We start from the raw sequence: 21,023 nt of genomic DNA, 5'->3' as shown, positions 1-21,023 counted from the left end.
AGCAGGAAATCGCTACAGGACTCTAAATCAGAGGTTTCTAATATGTCATAGGAAGGAGAGTTACTAAACATAGTTCAATCGCATCTCAGCTGGTGGGACCATAAGGTTACCAGGACATCTGGACAAAACAAAAACAAAAACAAAAACGGAAATGCGTAAGAAACTGCGGAGCCCCTAGGGGGCGACCATGACGAGAGGGGAAAGTAGCGCATGCGCGGCATCCGGGTTCCTCGGCGCGTGCTTACTGCCGACGTGGCAGGAGGCGTGGCCTTGCAGCGTGGGGGTGGAACTTCCGGGGGCGACACGCCGGCCCCTCGGAACCGGAAGTGGAGCCTGGGAGCCTTGACGTTAGGAACGAAGTCGAACCTGGATCTGGAGCCGGGTGAGGAGTGGCTTCGGGAGGTTGGTGGGTAGGAAAGCAGAGGAGAGGCCGGGGTATCACTGGCCAGATCGGGGTCCTGTCTGAGAAGGAAGGGAGGGGCCCGGGGGCGGGGCCCGGGGAGAGACCCTCACCTCATGCATCCACAATCCAGAATCAGTCCTAGACCCTCCCTTCTCTCCTCCCTGCCCAGATTCCGGCTCCCGCTTCCTGCCCTGAGCCTGTTGAAGGGCGCAAGACGCTCGATCTCCTACTTAGTGGAAGTATCTCTCATCGCGGCCCGAGAAGCTGGCTTGGCTTCTCGGTCTTGATCCCCGGCGCTCCCAGCCTCCACAGCTCGACTACTTTCAGAGTTTTAGGAACCTTGCCCCGCCTCCTGGGTTGTCACCCTCGACTGTCCACCCAGAGTGGAGTTGAAACTTGAGCCTGACTCCAAACTCTTGGGTGTGTTTGAGGGGATTATTTCCTCGGGAAGAAGCTCCTTTCCTACCATCCCCACCCCCACACTGACTTTAGGAAAATAAGAGGAGGAGGACATCTGTCAAGCTTAATGTAGTGACCTGTGTGAGGTTTAGGATTTGGAAGAACAGCTCCTGAGATGGCTTTGAATTTAAAGAGTTCTAGTCCAAGAGCAGCTCAGCTTTTCTGTAGTCAAGATGGACCTACCTAGCAAAGGGGAGAGGCCCATTGTTCCATTGCAGTAGCTGTGAGCTCTTATGCTTCCTGGGTCCCTTCTGTCTATAGGATAGTTGGAATGATCAGGCTATGAAGAGTAGATGTGATCAGATAGTCCTGTTCTTGGAAGGACCTTGGAAAGGCTCTCCAATTTATTCCTTTGTTGCTGGGCAAGATTGTAATAATTTTGGTGGTGGCCTAGATTCATTACAAGCATATAAGAGCAGAAACAGGAGAGTTGGAGAAGTGCATTGGGATTTGGAATACTTATAGTCCCCTCTGCTTGAAGGATAAGGTGAATGATCTTTTTCCATGAAATCTAACTTTGCCACTGATCTTTGAACTGTTTCCCTAGGTTATTGTGAGAAGTTTTTGTGCCAGGCCTGCACTCAGTTCTAATCTGATACCTTGCTAGAGTTTTGAGCTGTCCTTTACATTTAGTGATTTTAATGCTTCAGTTCTAAGGTCCATACACTTTTTTGGTGGGAAGACTGGGGATGGTGTAGCACTTGATTTACTGCAGTTTAGCCAAAGAATGTCATTTTTCTAACTGGTTACTCTAAAATTTGTCTTTTGAGGGGGAGGGAATTTAGCCAATCTGTTTTAGACATGTAGTCTGGGTGATTAAAAATGACTAGCACACTAGAGGGTATTCAGTTTTGTGGAATGAATGGATGCTAGAGTGAATGAATGGAAAGTGGGAGCATTGTTTCATTTACCTGTAATATCACAATAGTTTATCAGTGGCAGGACTTCTTGTATGACTAGACACTAGAAATCATACCACTGGGGAATGGAGGCTGCTGCTCCATTCCAGTGGGCCTATCTGAGGTTGAAATTTATACCCTCTTGGCAGTGACAAAGCATAGGGTTCAGAGTAACAAAATCCTTACTTTGAGGAGGCAGTCTGTCTGCTGTCTGGGGAAGAAAATTACAAAGATCCTGTAGTAGTGTGAGAATGATTAGGCTGATCACTGCCTGATAAGGTCAGTCCTTTTCTATTTCTACTTCCTACTGTGAATAGTGCTCTCTTTAGAAAACTGATTTTGACTAATTTCTCTCTTCTCTCTCATCTAATAGGTGAGACCAAGTCGGGGATGCTCTCATAATGAACGTTAACCAGTCAGCTCCACCTGTGCCGCCGTTTGGGCAGCCCCAGCCTGTCTACCTAGGGCATCATCAATCCAGCTATGGTGGGCAACCAGGGTCCACAACCACCCCCACTTCCTATGGAGCCTACAATGGCCCAGTACCAGGCTATCAGCAAACCCCTCCCCCAGGTATGTTTCAAAGCTTCCTTTGAGCTGAGGAGGGGAATTAGTAGTCTTCAGGTTGGGTTGTATTGCCCTACCTAAGCTGCCTAAAGGGTTGTGGTGACTGGGATTGAGGAACATGAATCTGGCTCTTGGTCATTGAGAGTCCTGTGATCAGTCTGTCCTTCCCTGTTTTTTTTTTCCCTTTTGGCCACATCACGCAGCTTGCAGGATCTTAACTCACTGACCAGGGATCGAACCCAGGCCCACAGCAGTGAAAGTGCCGAGTCCTAACCACTGGACTGCCAGGGAATTCCCACCTTTCCCTGTTTTTTTATAAGGTGACTGTGTCTCTGCCTTAAGACATCTAGTGGGAGCACATCTTCCAGGTTCAATGGCAGTTCACTTCCTGTGGGTGTCACCCTGTGCAGCCTCACCTGGCTGCATTGTTCACAACTGGATGGAAGGGTTGTGGTCACAGCTCGTCCAGAGCCTGTGACTAGGATTAATTATTTCTGTTGACCTAAAGTCTCTCTGAAATCACTTGTTTCTCATGTATATTGATAATGCCTCTCATCGGACTCATAGTTCTATCTTTAAATGACTCTGGGACTTGGGGAACCAGTTCATGGATGAAAAGTGTGATGTTTATGTGCCTGATTTTTGGTGCGTCTCATATCTTTCTGCTGATATCATTCCTTTTCCTTTGTTTGAGTTTCTTTGGCTTCTTAGATATTGTCTAATATCAGGGAATTAAGAGGAAACCAATCTGGTGCTGCTTTAGGATCAGTGTTTGGCTTTTACGTTACTTTTTCATGAAGAGCAGCTGGTAATCTACAGATTATATTATTCATAGGGGTTTTTTAGAAAATGGTTGACATTTGATCTTTGGTTAGGCTAGCTAAGGTATACCAAATGCTTTATGCTTTTTAAAACAGTAAATTCCATAAAGGGATATGGGAAAAAGAAGGCACCAAGGAGGCATAGGTAAGATTTGGGAAATGATTGAAGTTATGACCGTTTTAATTACGACTTTGGAAAAAAAAATTGCGAAGTGGTGAGATTAGGTCTCAGGGCTTTGGAGAGCCTTACTCTGGGTTGGGACTTTGGATGGACAGAGTCCACCTCTGATCTATCAAGTCCTGGCTTATCAAAAGGAGTTTGGCATTGCCCCAAGAGGAAGCTCTGTTATTGAGAGGAAAACATATCTGGTTCTTTGATGGCTAGTGAGCAGGTTCAGATTAATCATATTCCTGTAGGCAGGTTCTAGAGTGTCTAATCTCTACTGAGGGCAGAGCAAAAGAAAAACAAAAAAACAATAGTTTGAACAGGGGTCAGCAATATTTCCAAAGTGATATGCCAAGTAACTAATTGCTTTCTTCCTGCATCTCATGTGGGAAGAATGCTTGGGGGTAGTAGAAGTAGCATTGATGGCAGCTCTGATGAGCAGAAAGGATGGAGTACAGCTTTTGTGAAGACATAGTGACAGCAGTAATTGGAGGGCAGTGACCTGTCCTGACTGAACAGTTGGGCAGGAACAGATTCTCCAACCCGTGGGAATACTTTCCTGAGCCACGTGCTATTGGGAGTGCCAACACTTAGAAATGGCTGAAAAGAAGATGCGTAGGATGAGTAGAATATATGAAGAAGAGGTTGGCAGAATAGTCTTCCTAATATTTATTTATTTATTTTGGCTGCGGCATGCAGGATCTTCATTGTGGCATGTTTAGTTGTGGCATGTGGACTCTTAGTTGCGGCATGCATGTGGGATCTAGTTCCCCGAACAGGGATCAAACCCGGGCCCCCTGCATTGGGAGCACAGAGTCTTACCCACTGGACCACCAGGGATGTCCCGTATAGTCTTTCTAAGAGGTGCCTTTCTTTACAACCTAGTTTAGAATGTTACTTGGTCACCTTCTGTGCCACCTTTCTCATGTATGCTCTAAGTTTCTGAGCGTTGGAGTGGGATCCTTTCCTTTTTTAAAATTAATTAATTAATTAATTAATTAATTTTTGGCTGTGTTGGGTCTTTGTTGCTGTGCTCGGGCTTTCTCTAGTTGCGGTGAGCGGGGGCTACTCTTCATTGCAGTGCGCGGGCTTCTCATTGCGGTGGCTTCCTTTGTTGCAGAGCACGGGCTTCAAGTCCTGGCTTATCAAAAGGAGTTTGGCATTGCCCCAAGAGGAAGCTCTGTTATTGAGAGGAAAACATATCTGGTTCTTTGATGGCTAGTGAGCAGGTTCAGATTAATCATATTCCTGTAGGCAGGTTCTAGAGTGTCTAATCTCTACTGAGGGCAGAGCAAAAGAAAAACAAAAAAACAATAGTTTGAACAGGGGTCAGCAATATTTCCAAAGTGATATGCCAAGTAACTAATTGCTTTCTTCCTGCATCTCATGTGGGAAGAATGCTTGGGGGTAGTAGAAGTAGCATTGATGGCAGCTCTGATGAGCAGAAAGGATGGAGTACAGCTTTTGTGAAGACATAGTGACAGCAGTAATTGGAGGGCAGTGACCTGTCCTGACTGAACAGTTGGGCAGGAACAGATTCTCCAACCCGTGGGAATACTTTCCTGAGCCACGTGCTATTGGGAGTGCCAACACTTAGAAATGGCTGAAAAGAAGATGCGTAGGATGAGTAGAATATATGAAGAAGAGGTTGGCAGAATAGTCTTCCTAATATTTATTTATTTATTTTGGCTGCGGCATGCAGGATCTTCATTGTGGCATGTTTAGTTGTGGCATGTGGACTCTTAGTTGCGGCATGCATGTGGGATCTAGTTCCCCGAACAGGGATCAAACCCGGGCCCCCTGCATTGGGAGCACAGAGTCTTACCCACTGGACCACCAGGGATGTCCCGTATAGTCTTTCTAAGAGGTGCCTTTCTTTACAACCTAGTTTAGAATGTTACTTGGTCACCTTCTGTGCCACCTTTCTCATGTATGCTCTAAGTTTCTGAGCGTTGGAGTGGGATCCTTTCCTTTTTTAAAATTAATTAATTAATTAATTAATTAATTTTTGGCTGTGTTGGGTCTTTGTTGCTGTGCTCGGGCTTTCTCTAGTTGCGGTGAGCGGGGGCTACTCTTCATTGCAGTGCGCGGGCTTCTCATTGCGGTGGCTTCCTTTGTTGCAGAGCACGGGCTCTAGGCGCACGGGCTTCAGTAGTTGTGGCTCAAGGGCTCTAGAGCGCAGGCTCAGTAGTTGTGACTCACGGGCTTAGTTGCTCCATGGCATGTGGGATCATCCTGGATCAGGGCTCGAACTTGTGTCCCCTGCATTGGCAGGCGGATTCTTAACCACTGTGCCACCAGGGAAGCCCCAGATCTTTTCCTTAAAAGAGTTGACGTTTTGTCTAGGGTAAGAACGTTAGACTGTCCTGGATTGAGTGAGAGTGTATGGTGATCATAGGAAGGCCCTACATTTTTGTGGCTCTGGCTACAGCTTCACCTGTAGTATACCTGTCTAGGAGAGTAGAGGCTCTCTGGCTGGGCATCCATGTTCAGAATCTCCTGTAGCTGGAGTTGCATGTTGATGGTGTCCTTTTCATTATCAAGCTATAGTATTATGCTTGTGATATTGCAGTAAAGGTCTGAGCTTATTGGTCTGAGCTTATTGATTCTTGCTTTGCATTCCTTGCTCAGAGTGGAGGAGAAAGTTATTTCCCAATTGCTTAGTTTCTCTTCTTTATCCTCAGGTGTTTCAAGAGCCCCACCTTCTTCAGGGGCACCTCCAGCCTCGACAGCACAGGGCCCTTGTGGCCAGACTGCATATGGCCAGTTTGGACAAGGAGATGTACAGAATGGGCCAAGCTCCACTGTTCAGATGCAGAGGTACGTATTTTTTTTTTTTTAAACATCTTTATTGCAGTATAATTGCTTTACAGTGGTGTGTTAGTTTCTGCTATACAACAAAGTGAATCAGCTACACATATACGTATGTCCCCATATCTCCTCCCTCTTGCCTCTCCCTCCCACCTTCCCTATCCCATCCCTCTAGGTGGTCACAAAGCACCGAGCTGATCTCCCTGTGCTATGCGGCTGCTTCCCACTAGCTATCTATTTTACATTTGGTAGTGTATATATGTCCATGCTACTCTCTTACTTCGTCCCAGCTTACCCTTCCTCCTCGCCGTGTCCTCAAGTCCATTCAGAGGTACGTATTTGGCTCAACCTAAAATTGGTCTGATGAGACTGGAAGAATTAGGAATGTGTGAGGGCCTATTTACTTTTCTTTTCTTTTTTTTTCTTTGCTTTTCTCTTACATCCCTTTTCCTCTTCCCTTCATCTTTTTGTATTATGTTCTCATTTTTGCAGGTTACAGGTGCTGCTAATGTCCACCCTATGGATTATTGACCCATCTAAGTACCTGGGTTTTTTTCATATTCTTTCTATTTTTGTGAACTTGCGTTTTTTCCTTGACTAGACATATCTTTAATCATTGTTATGGTCCTTCTGAGCTTACCCTACGGGAAAAACAGGAGAAAAGAACCTCAGGATTATTTATGTCTCTTCTGACTTCCCCTTTTCCTTTAGATCAGTCACTTAGTAGGATTTATTGGTTAAGTTTGGGTTTGACCAGTTATGAAAGATACTCAAAGGAAAACTACATAAATGATGAAAACTTTGGTGGTGCATGACTCAGTAAACCCTTGTCTTTGCATGGAAGTCCATTAAAGGAGGGCAGTCATCTATGTTGGAATGCTGTTTGTTTTTTGGTAAACAAAGAATAAAGTATGACTACGCATAGGGTATGTGGTAGTGGAAGAGTCACTTAGTGACATTTTTATTAGGTGTCCAGAATATACATTTTTAACATTGTAAGCCCAGAGAAAGAGCCTAGGAAACTCTCCCTAACCCTCTGTGTTGGAAAACTCTGAGAAGCAGTATAGGGAATTCATTAGTTCATTCATCCACTTAAAAGTATTTATTTTGTACTACTTTGTGTCAGATGTTGTTCTAGAGGTTGGAGATAAAGCATTATCAAACAGATCAAGTCTCTGCCCTCATGAGCTTATAGTCTCATGGAGTACACAGAAGATAACAAGTAGTCAAATGTAAATAAGAAATAAAACAGAATAAGGATATTGAGAATGAGTAGTGAGGAGGTAGGAAGCTGTTTTAAATACATTGGTCAAGGAAAGCCTCTCTGAAGTGATGTTTGAAACCACAGTGAAATGATGAAGGGAGGTATCCAGAGATCTGGGGGATGAGTGTCTTAGATAGACAGAACAATGGTGCAAAGGCCCTGGTAGAGAAATTAATTTGGTTGATGTGAAGAAGAGCAAGAATGCCAGTGTGTCTAGAGCAGAGTGGAGAGTGGAGGAGATAAAGTAGGTACATAGGCAGGAGCCATATCATGTAGTGCTTTCTAAGCCATAGTTAGAAGTTTAAATTTGATTTTAGTTGCAGTGGGAAGCCATTGGAGAGTTTTAAGCTGCAGAGTAACATGTTCCCCATTTATTTGTTTGTTCATTTATGTGATGGATCTTTTTGTTGTAATGTAAAACACATACACAAAAACCATACAAAACAAAGGTATGGCTTAGTAAATTTTCATAAAGTGATTACAACCCAGATCAAGAAATAAAACTCTGCCACACACCCCTAAAACCCCTTCCATGTGTTCCAGTTCAATCATCGCTCTCTCCCTCCCCCCATAAGTAACCATTGTCCTAACTTTTTTTTTTTTGGCCATGCGGGATCCTAGTTCCCCAGCCAGGATTCGAACCCATGCCCCCTGCAGTGGAAGTGTGGAGCCCTAACCACTGGACCACCAGAGAATTCCCTTCCCTATCCTAACTTTTTTTTTTTTTTTTGTGGTATGCAGGCCTCTCACTGTTGTGGCCTCTCCTGTTGCGGAGCATAGGCTCCGGACACGCAGGCTCAGTGGCCATGGCTCATGGGCCTAGCCACTCCGCGGCATGTGGGATCTTCCTGGACTGGGGCACGAACCTGTGTCCCCTGCATTGGCAGACGGAGTCTCAACCACTGTGCCATCAAGGAAGCCTTATCCTAACTTTTATAGTAGCCACTTTCTTGTGTTTTTTAAAAATAGTTTACATCCAAAGGTACATCCCTAGACACCACAGTTTAGTTTTACCTATTAAGAAAAAACAACTTGATGTGTCTTTTGAGTCCATAGGTTCCCTTTTTATCTCTTTCTTTTTCTTACTGTTTATCTGTTGAGGACTCCAAGCTAATTGACCTGAAGAGTTTCCCACAGCCTGGATTATCTGGGTTGTATATTCATGTTGCAGTTCAGTATTTTCCTTTTTCCTTTGTATTTCCTGCAAATTAGCAGCTGAATCCAAAGACTGGATCCAGATTTGATCCCTGTGGATAGGATGGAGCAAGACTTTGAAGGCACATAATATCTTTTTTTTAATATATAAATTTATTTATTTATTTTAAGCTGCATTGGGTCTTCATTGCTGCGCACGGGCCTTCTCTAGTTGTGGGCAGAGGGGGCTGCTCTTTGTTGCAGTGCGCGGGCTTCTCACTACGGTGGCTTCTCTTGTTGTGGAGCACGGGCTCAAGGTGCGTGGGCTTCAGTAGTTGTAGCTCACGGGCTCTAGAGTGCAAGCTCAGTAGTTTTGGTGCACAGGCTTAGTTGCTCCACGGCATGTGGGATCTTCCCGGACCAGGGCTCAAACCCATGTCCCCTGCATTGGCAGTCGGATTCTTAACCACTGCGCCACCAGGGAAGCCTAGCACATAGTATCTTTTTTTTTTTTTTTTGCAGTACGTGGGCCTCTCACTGTTGTGGCCTCTCCTGTTGCGGAGCACAGGCTCCGGATGCACAGGCTCAGCAGCCATGGCTCACAGGCCCAGCCGCTCCGCGGCATGTGGGATCTTCCTGGACCGGGGCACGAACCCATGTCCCCTGCATCGGCAGGCGCACTCCCAACCACTGTGCCACCAGGGAAGCCCCACACATAGTATCTTGATGTCTCTCTTTTTATGATGTTACCAGTTGTTGATGCATATGTATGTTAATTCACTGGGTTTACAAAATGGTGATACTCTAATTCTTTTGTTTTCCTCATTTATTTGTTTGAATACCATTTTAGGCAGTTCTTGTCATCTGTTATTTGGTTACAGGTTGTGCAATTCATGTAGAATAAATGCTTGATTCTTTACCTTTATTTCCTAGTTTATAGGGAAATGAATTGGTTTTCTTTTATGTACAAGGTGACCAACTCTTATTTTTAATATCATTATGAATTTATAGTTTTAAACATATTTGATGGGTTTCAATTCACTGCAACTATCATCATTATTGGAGTATAAAGTGTCCTGTCTTTGACCAATGTGAGCCTCTTCAAGTTGATTCCTGAGTCCTTTTGACATGACCCTAGTAATCTTTAGGTCTAATGAGATGTTTCAGGCTTATCTTGTACATTTATATTCTAGACCAGGAATTACCCATTTTTCCAAGAAATCCTTTATTTTGTTGGTGAGAAATGTTATTTTGTGACTATAACCTGGGCACTAGGAATGTTCATTGCTGCCTGATTGGTCACTTCCTAGGCCTCTTCAGTGAACATAGCTAAGAAATACATACCTACATATATTAAAGTTACAATACCTCATTAGTTTAAATATGTACTTTCAGTTCAAATTCAAGACTACAGAACCTTTACTTAACCTCTTCATTATATCTGTATCTCTTTTCTTCCATACCAGGAGTCTTGATTCTCAAGACTGTGGGGATGATGGAATTTGAATATTGGAATATCCCACAATTTCTCATTTATTTTATCCCTTATTATACACAATCTCAGTATAACAATACTAATACTATCACAAATGTGATTAGTAAAAACATTACTTTTTTAAAATTTTGCTTGTGCTCTCCTCATTCTCTAATAATTAAAACAAATATATTTATTTTTAAAAAAAGGTCACTTTGCTGAATTCAAGAGTAGAAGTAGGGAATCCTATGAAGAGGTTATTGCCGGTAGTTCAGGTAAGGGATGATCTTGGCTTGGTTTAGGATGGTAGTAGTAGAGGTGGTAAGAAGCAGTCAGATTTGGATATATTTTGAAGGTAGAGCCGGGAGGATTAGATGTGAGTTAAGAGAGAAAGAGGAATTCTGGATGTCTTTTAACCTGTTGACTTAAGCAATTTGGTAAATAGTGCTGTTTACTGGGATGAAGAATGTTTGAGAAGGAGCAGATTTGGGGGGTGAAATGAAGGGTTTTATTTTGTACATTATAGGTTTAAGAAAGCTACCAGCTACCAAGTAGAGATGCTGAATAGGCAGTTGTATATGGATCTGCAGCTAAGGAATGATGTCAGGACTGGAGATACAAATTTGGGAGTCTTCAGTATAGAGACATTATTTAGAGCCATGGGACTAAATGAAATCACTTAGAAAGTGAGCATTGAGAGTAAATAGTAGAGATGAGGACTGGACCTTGGAGCTTACCAACATGTAAAAGGCAGTCAGAGGAACTTCCCAGGTGGTGCAGTGGTTAAGAATCTGCCTGCCAATGCAGGGGACACAGGTTCGAGCCCTGGTCCTGGAAGATCCCACATGCCACAGAGCATCTAAGCCCGTGTGCCACAACTACTGAGCCTGCTCTCTAGAACCTCCAAGCCACAACTACTGAGCCCAGGTGCCGCAACTACTGAAGCACGTGCTCCTAGAGTCCGTGCTCCGCAACAAAGAGAAGCCACCACAATGAGAAGCCTGCCACGAAGAGTAGCCCCTGCTCGCCCGCGTACAGCAATGAAGACCCAACGCAGCCAAAAAGAAATAAATGAATAAATAAATATATTTTTTTAAAAAAAGGCAGTCAGAGGAGGAGCTATCAAAACACAATGAAGGGGCTTCCCTGGTGGCGCAGTGGTTGAGAGTCCGCCTGCTGATGCAGGGGATGTGGGTTCGTGCCCCGGTCCGGGAGGATCCCACATGCCACGGAGCAGCTGGGCCCGTGAGCCATGGCCGCTGAGCCTGTGCGTCCGGAGCCTGTGCTCCACAGCGGGAGAGGCCACAACAGTGAGAGGCCCGCGTACCGCAAAAACAAACAAACAAACAAACAAAAACACAATGAGGTACTTCCCTGGTGGTCCAGCGGTTAAGACTCCGTTCTCCCAATGCAGGAGCCTGGGTTTGATCCCTGGTCAGGGAACTAAGAGCCCTCATGCTGCAACTAAAGTTCCCACATGCCACAATTGAAGACCTGGCACAGCCAAATCAAACAAACAAACAAACAAACAAACGCACTGAGAAAGAGCAGTAGTGAGGTAGGAGATTAGCCATGACAGAGTAGCATCCTGAAACTAGGTGAAGAAAGTATTTTAGGAAGTCAGGAGAATAATCAGCTGTGTCATTTGCTGCTGAAGGGTGAGATGTAGACGAAGAATTGACTGTTGGGTTTGGCAAGGTTCGACATCATTGACAGATGTAGTTTCAGTGGAGATATGAAGGCAGGTGAAAGAATTTCAGCTGGTAAGTAGATTAATGTAACCTAAAACCCTTCTGCCACAAACATCTAGAAAGGGGAGAGGAAATAGAAACAATTCTTTTTTTTCAAATACATAATCAAGCTTAAAAGAAAGAAAGTGAAATCCTCAAGTGCCAGAGACAAAGTGGGAACTGAAAATCAGAGTGGTAAGTTGACACTGTGGCTGCCTGTGGAGAGGGTAGAAATTATTATCTTGAGAACCTGCGGGCTTAAGTTTAAGGGCAGAGCAACTAAGCCCGTGCGCCACAACTACTGAGCCTGCGCTCTAGAGCCCACGAGCCACGACTACTGAAGCCTGCGCCTAGAGCCCGTGCTCCGCAACAAGAGAAGCCACCACAATGGGAAGCCCGCGCACCGCAACGAAGAATAGTCCCCACTTGCTGCAACTAGAGAAAGCCCGCGCGCAGCAACGAAGACCCAACACAGCCATAAATGAATAAATAAATCAATTAATCAATTTATTTAAAAAAACACACAACAACATACTCCTGTGTATCCATCAGATTGGCAAAATTAAAAAGTCTGACAGTACTAATTATTGCTGAGCATATGGAGTATCAGGAACTCTCATCCACTGGTGGTCAGATGCAAATAGTACAACTACTATGGGAAAATAACTTGGAATTATCTGTTAAAATTAAAGATATGCATATCATATAAACCAATAATTTCACTCATAGCTATATGCCTTAGAAAAAACTCGTGTGTATAAACAAGTTGAATATATGATTGAATATAGCAACATTATTGATAATATCCAAAAATTGGAAAACCCCCAATATCCATCTGTAGTAAAATGCTTAAGTAAATCATGGCATATTTATTTAGTGGAATAACATTTAGTGATGAAAGAGAATGCTAAATGCAACAGCATAGATGAATTCATAAACATGGTTGAACAAAAGAAGCAAACTCAGAGTATGTACGATGTGATTCTGTTTACATAAGTTTAAAAACCTGACATAGCTGAATTATATTGTTTTAAAGATAAGGCAACAATTATCAAGAAGTTGGGAAAGTAGTTATCTTTCGGAGAAAGGAGAGGGCTGTGATGGAGGAGAGGCACACTGGGCCTTTGGTGTATTCTATTTCTTGAATTGCTTTTTGGTTACATGGGTTTTTGCATTATTCAGCAGTACGTATATGTTTTATGTATTTTTTTCTATTTATGTTATATTTCACAATTAAAAAGTAAAGTATTGATACATTGGACTAAGAATTGGGTCTGGTTCTAGTTCTAGAATAGTCTGCTACTTATACCCTTAGTGTCTTAGTTTTATATCTGCTCTGTTTCCCTCATTAATTTGCTGTGAGAATTAAATAAAGCACTTAGAGATGCTTTGTAAATTATAAAGCTATGTGCAGATAAGGTGTTGGTTTATTGTTACTACGGTATGTGATAGAATACCACTGGGTAGTGGAGAGTATTATCCATGTTAATAGAGTAGTACCATGGAATATAATTATTTTGACAAGGATTGATGAGCATCTGCCATGGGGCTAACAGTATGTTTGTTGCTATGGAAGACAAAAAATGCAAAGCCCAACGAAGAGCTTAGGGAGGTAAGTTTCACTAGCATATTGCCCAGAAAATACTAGTTAAATGAACAAATGAAAAGTGAAACTGCAGAACTAGTAGAAGCTGACCAAACATAATAAAGTTCCAGTTATTTAGTAGAGACAAAATAAGCAGGAAGGTTAAATCAGAATTTCAGTTTAACAGGCTACCGTTGTGAAGAATTTGATTCGTTCTTGAAATCCCAGAAGGAGCTTGTTATGTATAATAATCTATGTTATAGATTTCTGTAGTAACATTACTGTAAAACACTGTTGCAGTTGCTAGCTGGTATACAACGATATTGGAATGATTTTGAATTTATATTTTAATATGCCATCTTATACCATGGGAGTATCCAAGACAGTTATCCAAGTAACGAGGCTTTGCTAGATAGACCCAGCTAGAAGGCTACCTGGTTTATGTCCTGTTTGTCTAGTCCTTAACTCTGGTAGAGTTAGCATCATCTTTCTGCTTAGCATAGAATGCCAGACTTAGCTGACCTGCTCTTCTAATCTTAAGGATATTTCTAACATCTTTCCCAGGATTAAGTGATACTTTGGTTTAAAAGTTATACAATCAAACTGCATTTGTTTGAGCCCACGTTATTAAGCTCCTGTTGTGTTAATGCTTCTGTGCACCTTCCCTTCGACTCCTTCAGTGCTTCAGATTACAGAACTGAGGTGGTTTGTCAACAAAGGATTAAGGCAGAGGAGGTGATAATCTAACTAGCAGAGTAAATAATACTCTGATCTGAGGGTGTTCGACACATGTTTTTGGAGTGAACCTAATGGAAAACAAGGTTTGCCATGAATAATCACAGTGTAGATCATGAGGAATGTAATTTATTCACAAATATATAAAAATGTGAAGCCATATAAGAGCCCAGATGAGAGTAAGATGCTGTAAAACAATATAGTTTCCTATATGATGTGGAGCTCCTGCCAACTTTGAAGGGTATCTCAGCCCACTAGAAACCTCTGCCTTCCTTCTCTTCGCAGGCTCCCTGGGTATCAGCCATTTGGGTCAGCCATATTGGCCCCTGTGGTCAGCCAGCCAGCTGGGCTTCAGCCCTATGGCCCTCCCCCAACAAGTGCACAGGTGACTGCTCAGCTGGCCGGAATGCAGATCAGTGGTACTGTGGCCCCAGCCTCTCCACCTTCAGGGCTAGGCTATGGTGAGTAGCTGTGACCACAGGTATACTGTCCCCTTCTTTTTAGAAGCATCAGACTCTGGGGCTATACCTGAATCCCTTTTATTTCTTGTGCTTCTGAGCCCCAGCAGATGGGAGAAGTCATTCCTGCCCCTCATGTGGAAAGGAAAGTGATTTACTGAACAAGGAGGCAGAATGACTGGGGTTCTGACTCTACTTCTTCTACTTCTCAGGCCCACCAACATCGCCGGCCTCAGCCTCAGGAAGTTTCCCTAACTCTGGTCTGTATGGCTCCTATCCTCAGGGCCAAGCTCCTCCCCTTGGCCAGGCCCAGGGTCATCCTGGGACCCAGCCTCTCCAGCGATCTGTCCCGCTACAGGCCTCCAGCTTCACACCCCCAGCTTCAGGGGGTCCTCGGATGCCTTCGATGACTGGTCCTCTCTTGCCTGGACAGAGTTTTGGGGGACCCCCAGTGAGCCAGCCCAACCACGTGTCCTCACCTGCTCCTCAAGCTCTGCCCCCTGGCACCCAAATGACTGGGCCCCCAGGACCACCACTACCACCTATGCACTCCTCCCAGCAGCCAGGCTATCAGCTGCAACAAAATGGTGAGTTTTTCCCAAGGTCTACCTAGGAGCCAAAGGCTTTAGCAGTTCACGTGTTTTTGTTGTTGTTTTTATTTGCTTTTAGTATTGCTTGCTAAGTGGTGAACTAGATAGACAGCTTCAGGGTATTATTACTAGGATCTGGGGTTTATAAGATTTTTTTTTCTCTTAGTTCAGATAGTGTGGGCTTTCTCTGAATGGTCATTACTGTACCTCTCAATTCTACATTTATAGGAGTCTAGTAATTTCCGTGAGGCCTTAAGAAGAGATAGAGAAGGAATAATTTGTTCATTAACCTTGTGTCCTTGTCTCTTAGGTTCCTTTGGACCAACCCGGGGCCCTCAGTCCAATTATGGAAGTCCCTACCCAGGAGCAGCCGCTTTTGGAAGTCAGCCTGGGCCTCCTCAACCATTGCCTCCTAAGCGCCTGGACCCTGATGCCATCCCGAGCCCTGTGAGTAGATACTTATGTGGTCCTGGGGAAGGTGCTTGTGGCTGCCAGATAAGTGAGTCAACCTAGAAGAGATGTTTGCCTAGCCTTTTCTGATTTTCCTTTTCATTCATCATCTTGTAGGTGTAGAACCTAGATGTAATTTTTGACTCTTTAACTAGAACTTGAATTCCCAGAAGCCATTTTGGGGCACTTTTACTTCATAGCTGGGCAGGAAAGGAAGGGAAACCAGGAGTGATCAGCAGTATCAGTAGAGCTCTGAGTTGAGTGCTGCATTCTGCCACTGCTGGACAGAGCACGGTAACCTCTGCTCTTCTGTGGAGTAGTGGGTGGGTCCAGGTCTTGTCCTCTTAGATCTAGTAGGATAGCAGTCTTCTTAATGGGTAGAGCTCGTGGAAATTCTTTGGTGTTAGGTGGTAAGAAAAGGAAAGCCTCTCTGGATTCTCTCTGCCCCTATTTGGACAGTTTTAGGAGGAAGCCTCCAATACTTTTGTTTGTTAGCCTGCTGCTGTGTGGATGGGGAATAGTGATCTACAATTTCAAGGGCAATGTGGGGAAGTTGCTTCTCCAAGGAAGAGGGTGAATCTCACCCTTAGAGCCATCAGAATACTCAGGCCTTCCTCATCATACACAGAATAGAGGCTGGTACTGTATTCCCAAGTGGGGGCCACTTTATAGTTCTGTCTGCAACATTTGCTGTGTCAGTTACCTCACCATGCTTAGCCATTGTCATATTCCATTCTGTTCTCCTCCCTCTTCCTTTGGGGAACTATCATGGTGAGGGACCCAGTTGGCAAAGGGGGACTCTAGAGGATTAAGCAGTCCCTCTTTCCTTCTCCCTCCTTTAGTAAGAAGGAGAGTCTGGTTGGATGTGAGGCTTCTTTCAGCATAAGAATAGTTCTTACATGGGAGGCTTGACCTTTTGGAGGGAACATCCCTCTTCTTCCTTCTTAAAATTTCTCCCATTCAGCCCCTCTGTATAACCCCTCTTGCCTCCTATTTGCCCCCTTCCTTATCTTTCTACATCATAGCCTGAGCCATTAAAGGCTCTTTTTTGGCCCAGAAACATTTGGAATTTCTGATCTAGGGGGGGCCTGATTTCAGCAGTATGAGCTGGGCTCCATGGAGTTAGTATGAGCTAACTCCATGAGTTAGCTGTTCATGTCTAACTCATCAGGGCTGAGAGAAGTAACATCTGCTTCTTGTTCTTTTGTCTCCCTACCTGTATTCCCCTGCTGCCTTTATTATTAAAACACTAAAAGCAACTCAATGAGCTGCCTCCTCAGCAGAAAACCAGACACAGAATAGACCCTGATGCCATTCCTAGTCCAGTAAGTGCAGGGGGTGGGTGTGGGTGTGTCATCCCTGTGTTAATGTCACCCATGCATGCCTGTGACCTCATCTTCACCTCATCCACCATGTCCATCCCTCCGCATCCTCTTCCCTTAGTCCTTCTAGACCCTTGCTTTTACAAGCTAGAAGGATGTGCATGCCTCGAGTCACCATATAATGAAGAAGTAGCAAGCTGTTAGCAGTGCCTTTAAGTATGGGATGGTAGAAGGTCAGGATCGAAGGGCGGGGTCAGATGGCATATTAAGCTTTGGTTTTAGTCCTGCTGGCTCCTCCAGGAGCCTGCATGTGACATAGGATGGAACAGGACAAAACTGAACAGTAGATCTTTCCCTTTTGGGTTTGATTTGTCTACTGCTTGTTGTAGAGAAACATGTGGGTAGGTGGCTACTAATGTACAAATTTGGGAAACTCATTTCTTACGGGGAGGGGACAGCTGGTTTGGGAAAGTGTGGGCCACTTTCTCATCTGGAGAGTCTGTTTGACTCTGATATATTTCTAAGCTTCAACTCTTTCTGCTATGGGATACAGAGTCTTATTCTCCCTTTACTTTTTCTGGTTTTACCAAACCCATCTTGAAGTAACTGACCAAAGGTTATCAGCCTGCATGAAGGTCTGATCACCAGCTTTGCAAAATCTTTTTTTTTCCTTTGCTGGGTCTGTCAAAATGTGGGGGACTGAGGATTGGGCTATAATATCCTCTTCTCCCATATTTACACACTGATGCTTACCTGAAAATAAGGCAGCATCTGCTTCCTCACCTTACCTGATCATTTCCTGCTGTGTAATCCTCTCCTCACCCTGTCCCTTCTACTTTCATTGAGTGTAGAGTCATTCCAGGTAGATTTCATTTTTACATGGTTACCGTTGTCTGTTCTGCTCTGATTCAGAATGTGTCTTGGGAAGAGAAGGGGAGGCAGAGGCTTGATGGGGGAGGGAAGTGGAATCTGATCATGTTTGAAGGCTTGTGATAAGAGCTGGCGCTTTCCTGGAGTAGGTATTATAACAGGGTGATCACCATTTATTGGGATCAGGGTGATTCATAAAGAAGCCCTTTCTCAATGTTGCCTGTCCAGCATGTTGCTGCTGACTGTGGTGTGGAAGATTGGTATTACAGCATTTTATATGATCTCCTAAAGGAGAGCAGGCCTGGTGCATGAGGCGTGTTCCTTGGCAAATTATTAGTTTCTGTGCTGCAGCTCCGGTGTTTCTTTCTCCTGGCTCTCTGTGACCTGCTACTCCCTTTTCATCTGTCACTTCATTCATTTCACCTCTTCCCTACAGATTCAGGTTATTGAGGATGACAGGAACAACCGGGGTTCAGAGCCATTTGTTACTGGAGTGCGGGGCCAGGTGCCACCCTTAGTCACCACCAACTTCCTCGTGAAAGACCAAGGTGAGAAGGGCATTAATTACTCACTGCGGCGACTTTTTCTTCAGCATTATCAGCTTATGGATGGGGCTTTGTCAGTCTTTAATCAGAGACCAGTCCCTCATTGGTCTCTAGGGGGAAAAAGCCACCATCAGCTCTAGCATTTGTTGGGATGATGGGGTGGATTGGCAATGGAGAGCCAGTGTCTGGAGTGATTCTGTGATCTGACTCAGCTTTTCTACCTCCTCTTCAGGGAATGCAAGTCCCCGATACATCCGATGCACATCCTATAATATCCCTTGCACATCTGACATGGCTAAGCAGGCTCAGGTGCCCCTAGCAGCTGTCATCAAGCCGCTGGCAAGGCTGCCCCCAGAAGAGGTGAGTCAGAGAAGGGACTAGAGTATAATGAAAGGGAGGAAGGGAGGGGGATTGGGGAGTGAGACTTCTTCCTAGGTGTGATTCTGGCAGTCACAATGGAAGAAGTCTTGGTTGGGCGGGAGGGGCGAATATCTTCAATAGCTTTCTATCACAGGGCCCATGCCTGAAGGGGTGGTAGGGATGAGAGTAAAAGCCCAAGAAATTGCTGGATGGGAGCAGAGTCCACAGGGGAAACACATTATGGAAAGAGTCAAGGCCAACTTGTGGGGGAGAAGACAGCTGGTTGCAGGAACCTCTCATAGCATGGTCATCTCCAGATGATTAGAAGCACATCATTCTGTTTTTTTCTTGTATGCTGTCCTGTCATCCCAGGTAGGTCGAGATGTTAGGACAGCATATTAAGGAAAAAGGTAGATTAAGATCCAGTAGTCCTTCTCTTACCTGGTTTGGGCCATGATCTGTCACCCCAATACCTGGAATCAGCATTGAAAGAGAGAGAGCTTGGCAGCTGCTCTGCCAGGCCTTGGTAGAATACCCTCATGTTCATGCCTAGCTTAATGAACTTGGGGTGGATTTCTCTATAACTGGATACTCACGGCTCACTTTACATCCTGCTTCTCTGTCTTGTTCTCTGTTTTTCTCTTTCTTTTTTCCTGGGTCTCTTTTTTCCTGGACCCTTGGCTGCTGGTCTCTTATCTGTAGGGTGACATCTGCCTGGGCATCAGTAGGCTCACAGAAATCCAGGGATTGGGGAGGACAAATGTCATAGATGCTTTGTTGGGAAAGGAGGTAGGAGTCAAGATCCTAGAGCAGGAGTGAAGGGGATTGAAGATTGGGCCAGAAATGAGAATCCTGGGTAATCTCTGGTTTTCTCCTCATACATCCATGTCAGCCCCTGGCTTGTATGGGCCAGTTCCACAGTTGCTCTTCTGTTGCCAGAAGAAGTGAAATTCTAGAGATGAGGAGTAAGGAGAGGGGACTATAGAATTTAGCCTCTTAGGGACATTCCTTAGAGACATTTGACATTTGTCCTCGTTCCCCTTCTCTCTGCTCCCTCCCCAGGCAGACTATCTGAGCCATGCCCTTCTCCCTCCAGGTTGTTCCTCCTCATCTGTTGCCACATATAGCTCCCTGCTGTAGCTTCCCTCTATGTCTGAGCCCCTCCCCTTTGCTCTTTAGGCTTCACCGTATGTTGTCGACCACGGGGAATCTGGCCCTTTGCGCTGCAATCGCTGCAAAGCATACATGTGCCCTTTCATGCAGTTCGTTGAGGGAGGGAGGCGCTTCCAGTGCTGCTTTTGCAGCTGTATCAATGATGGTATGTTCACAGAGGCTGGGGTTGGGGGGGATCTGGATTGCATCTTCATTGTTCTCTTTCTAGTTAGATAGATGAGGGTCCGTTGGTTCAGGAGTTGGGGAAATAAGGCGCCTGTGGGGATGTGGGGCAATAGAGTGAGCTCAGCCAGGACCCAACTAAAATTGAGCATGGACCTTTGAGTAACACTCTGCCCTACTCCCCACAGTTCCCCCCCAGTATTTTCAACATCTGGATCATACCGGCAAACGTGTGGATGCTTATGACCGTCCTGAGCTGTCCCTGGGTTCTTATGAATTCTTGGCCACTGTAGATTACTGCAAGGTGAGGGAAGGTAGCGTGGGGAGCAGCAGTGGGTGGACAATGAGACAGCTAAGACTTGCTGTGGTCATTTCCCTCACCCCGTCATTGTCCCCTATGGTGTTGACTTCTCTCTAGTCAACTGACCTGCTTACTAATAACCCTCTCTCCTGCCTCCCCCCGCCACCGCCAACATTTCCTTCCTTTGCAGAACAATAAGTTCCCCAGCCCTCCTGCCTTCATCTTCATGATTGACGTCTCCTACAATGCCATCAGGAGTGGTCTTGTTAGGCTCCTCTGTGAGGAGCTCAAGTCACTGTTAGACTTCCTGCCTAGGTGAGAGTTAGGAGCCAAGATGCTTCCTTTGGATAATGATGCCTGGGGAGGGGGCTTAGGGGTGGGTGGCTGGGTTAACTCAGCACATCACAGATCCTGATGTCATGAAGTTGGGTGGTGGAGGAGGTGGCAACCGTGGGTAACAATGTCACCTTCTACAGGGAGGGCGGGGCAGAAGAGTCAGCAATCCGCGTTGGCTTTGTCACCTATAATAAGGTGCTCCACTTCTACAATGTGAAGAGCTCATTGGCCCAGCCACAAATGATGGTTGTATCTGATGTGGGTGACATGTTTGTGCCACTGCTGGATGGCTTCCTGGTCAATGTCAATGAGTCTCAAGCAGTCATCACCAGGTAGGAGTAAGACTGGGGGGGTAAAGCAGGGGTGGGGTGGATACAACCACAGAAAGCCAGAGAGTTGAGCAGAGGG

The 21,023-nt window shown here is 45.0% G+C and overlaps 1 protein-coding gene across 1 annotated transcript in view; it reads left to right on the top strand.

Moving 5' to 3' along the window:
• The first annotated feature begins 2,162 nt into the window (after positions 1–2,162).
• The window catches only part of SEC24C (SEC24 homolog C, COPII component), a 22,913-nt gene continuing 4,052 nt past the window's right edge, over positions 2,163–21,023 (top strand). Inside the window, 11 exon segments of the mRNA XM_007467514.1 lie at positions 2,163–2,334; positions 6,000–6,135; positions 14,334–14,509; positions 14,719–15,093; positions 15,407–15,543; positions 18,175–18,286; positions 18,516–18,643; positions 19,823–19,961; positions 20,167–20,282; positions 20,470–20,594; positions 20,756–20,947. Of these exon segments, the coding sequence (XP_007467576.1) occupies positions 2,163–2,334; positions 6,000–6,135; positions 14,334–14,509; positions 14,719–15,093; positions 15,407–15,543; positions 18,175–18,286; positions 18,516–18,643; positions 19,823–19,961; positions 20,167–20,282; positions 20,470–20,594; positions 20,756–20,947 (1,808 nt within the window).

Source organism: Lipotes vexillifer, unplaced genomic scaffold (genome assembly GCF_000442215.2).
Source record: "Lipotes vexillifer unplaced genomic scaffold, Lipotes_vexillifer_v1.1 scaffold865, whole genome shotgun sequence".
In the NCBI taxonomy this organism is placed as follows: domain Eukaryota; kingdom Metazoa; phylum Chordata; class Mammalia; order Artiodactyla; family Lipotidae; genus Lipotes; species Lipotes vexillifer.
Note: the sequence above shows the minus strand (reverse complement) of the source record. Positions and strands in the feature narration are given on the sequence as shown.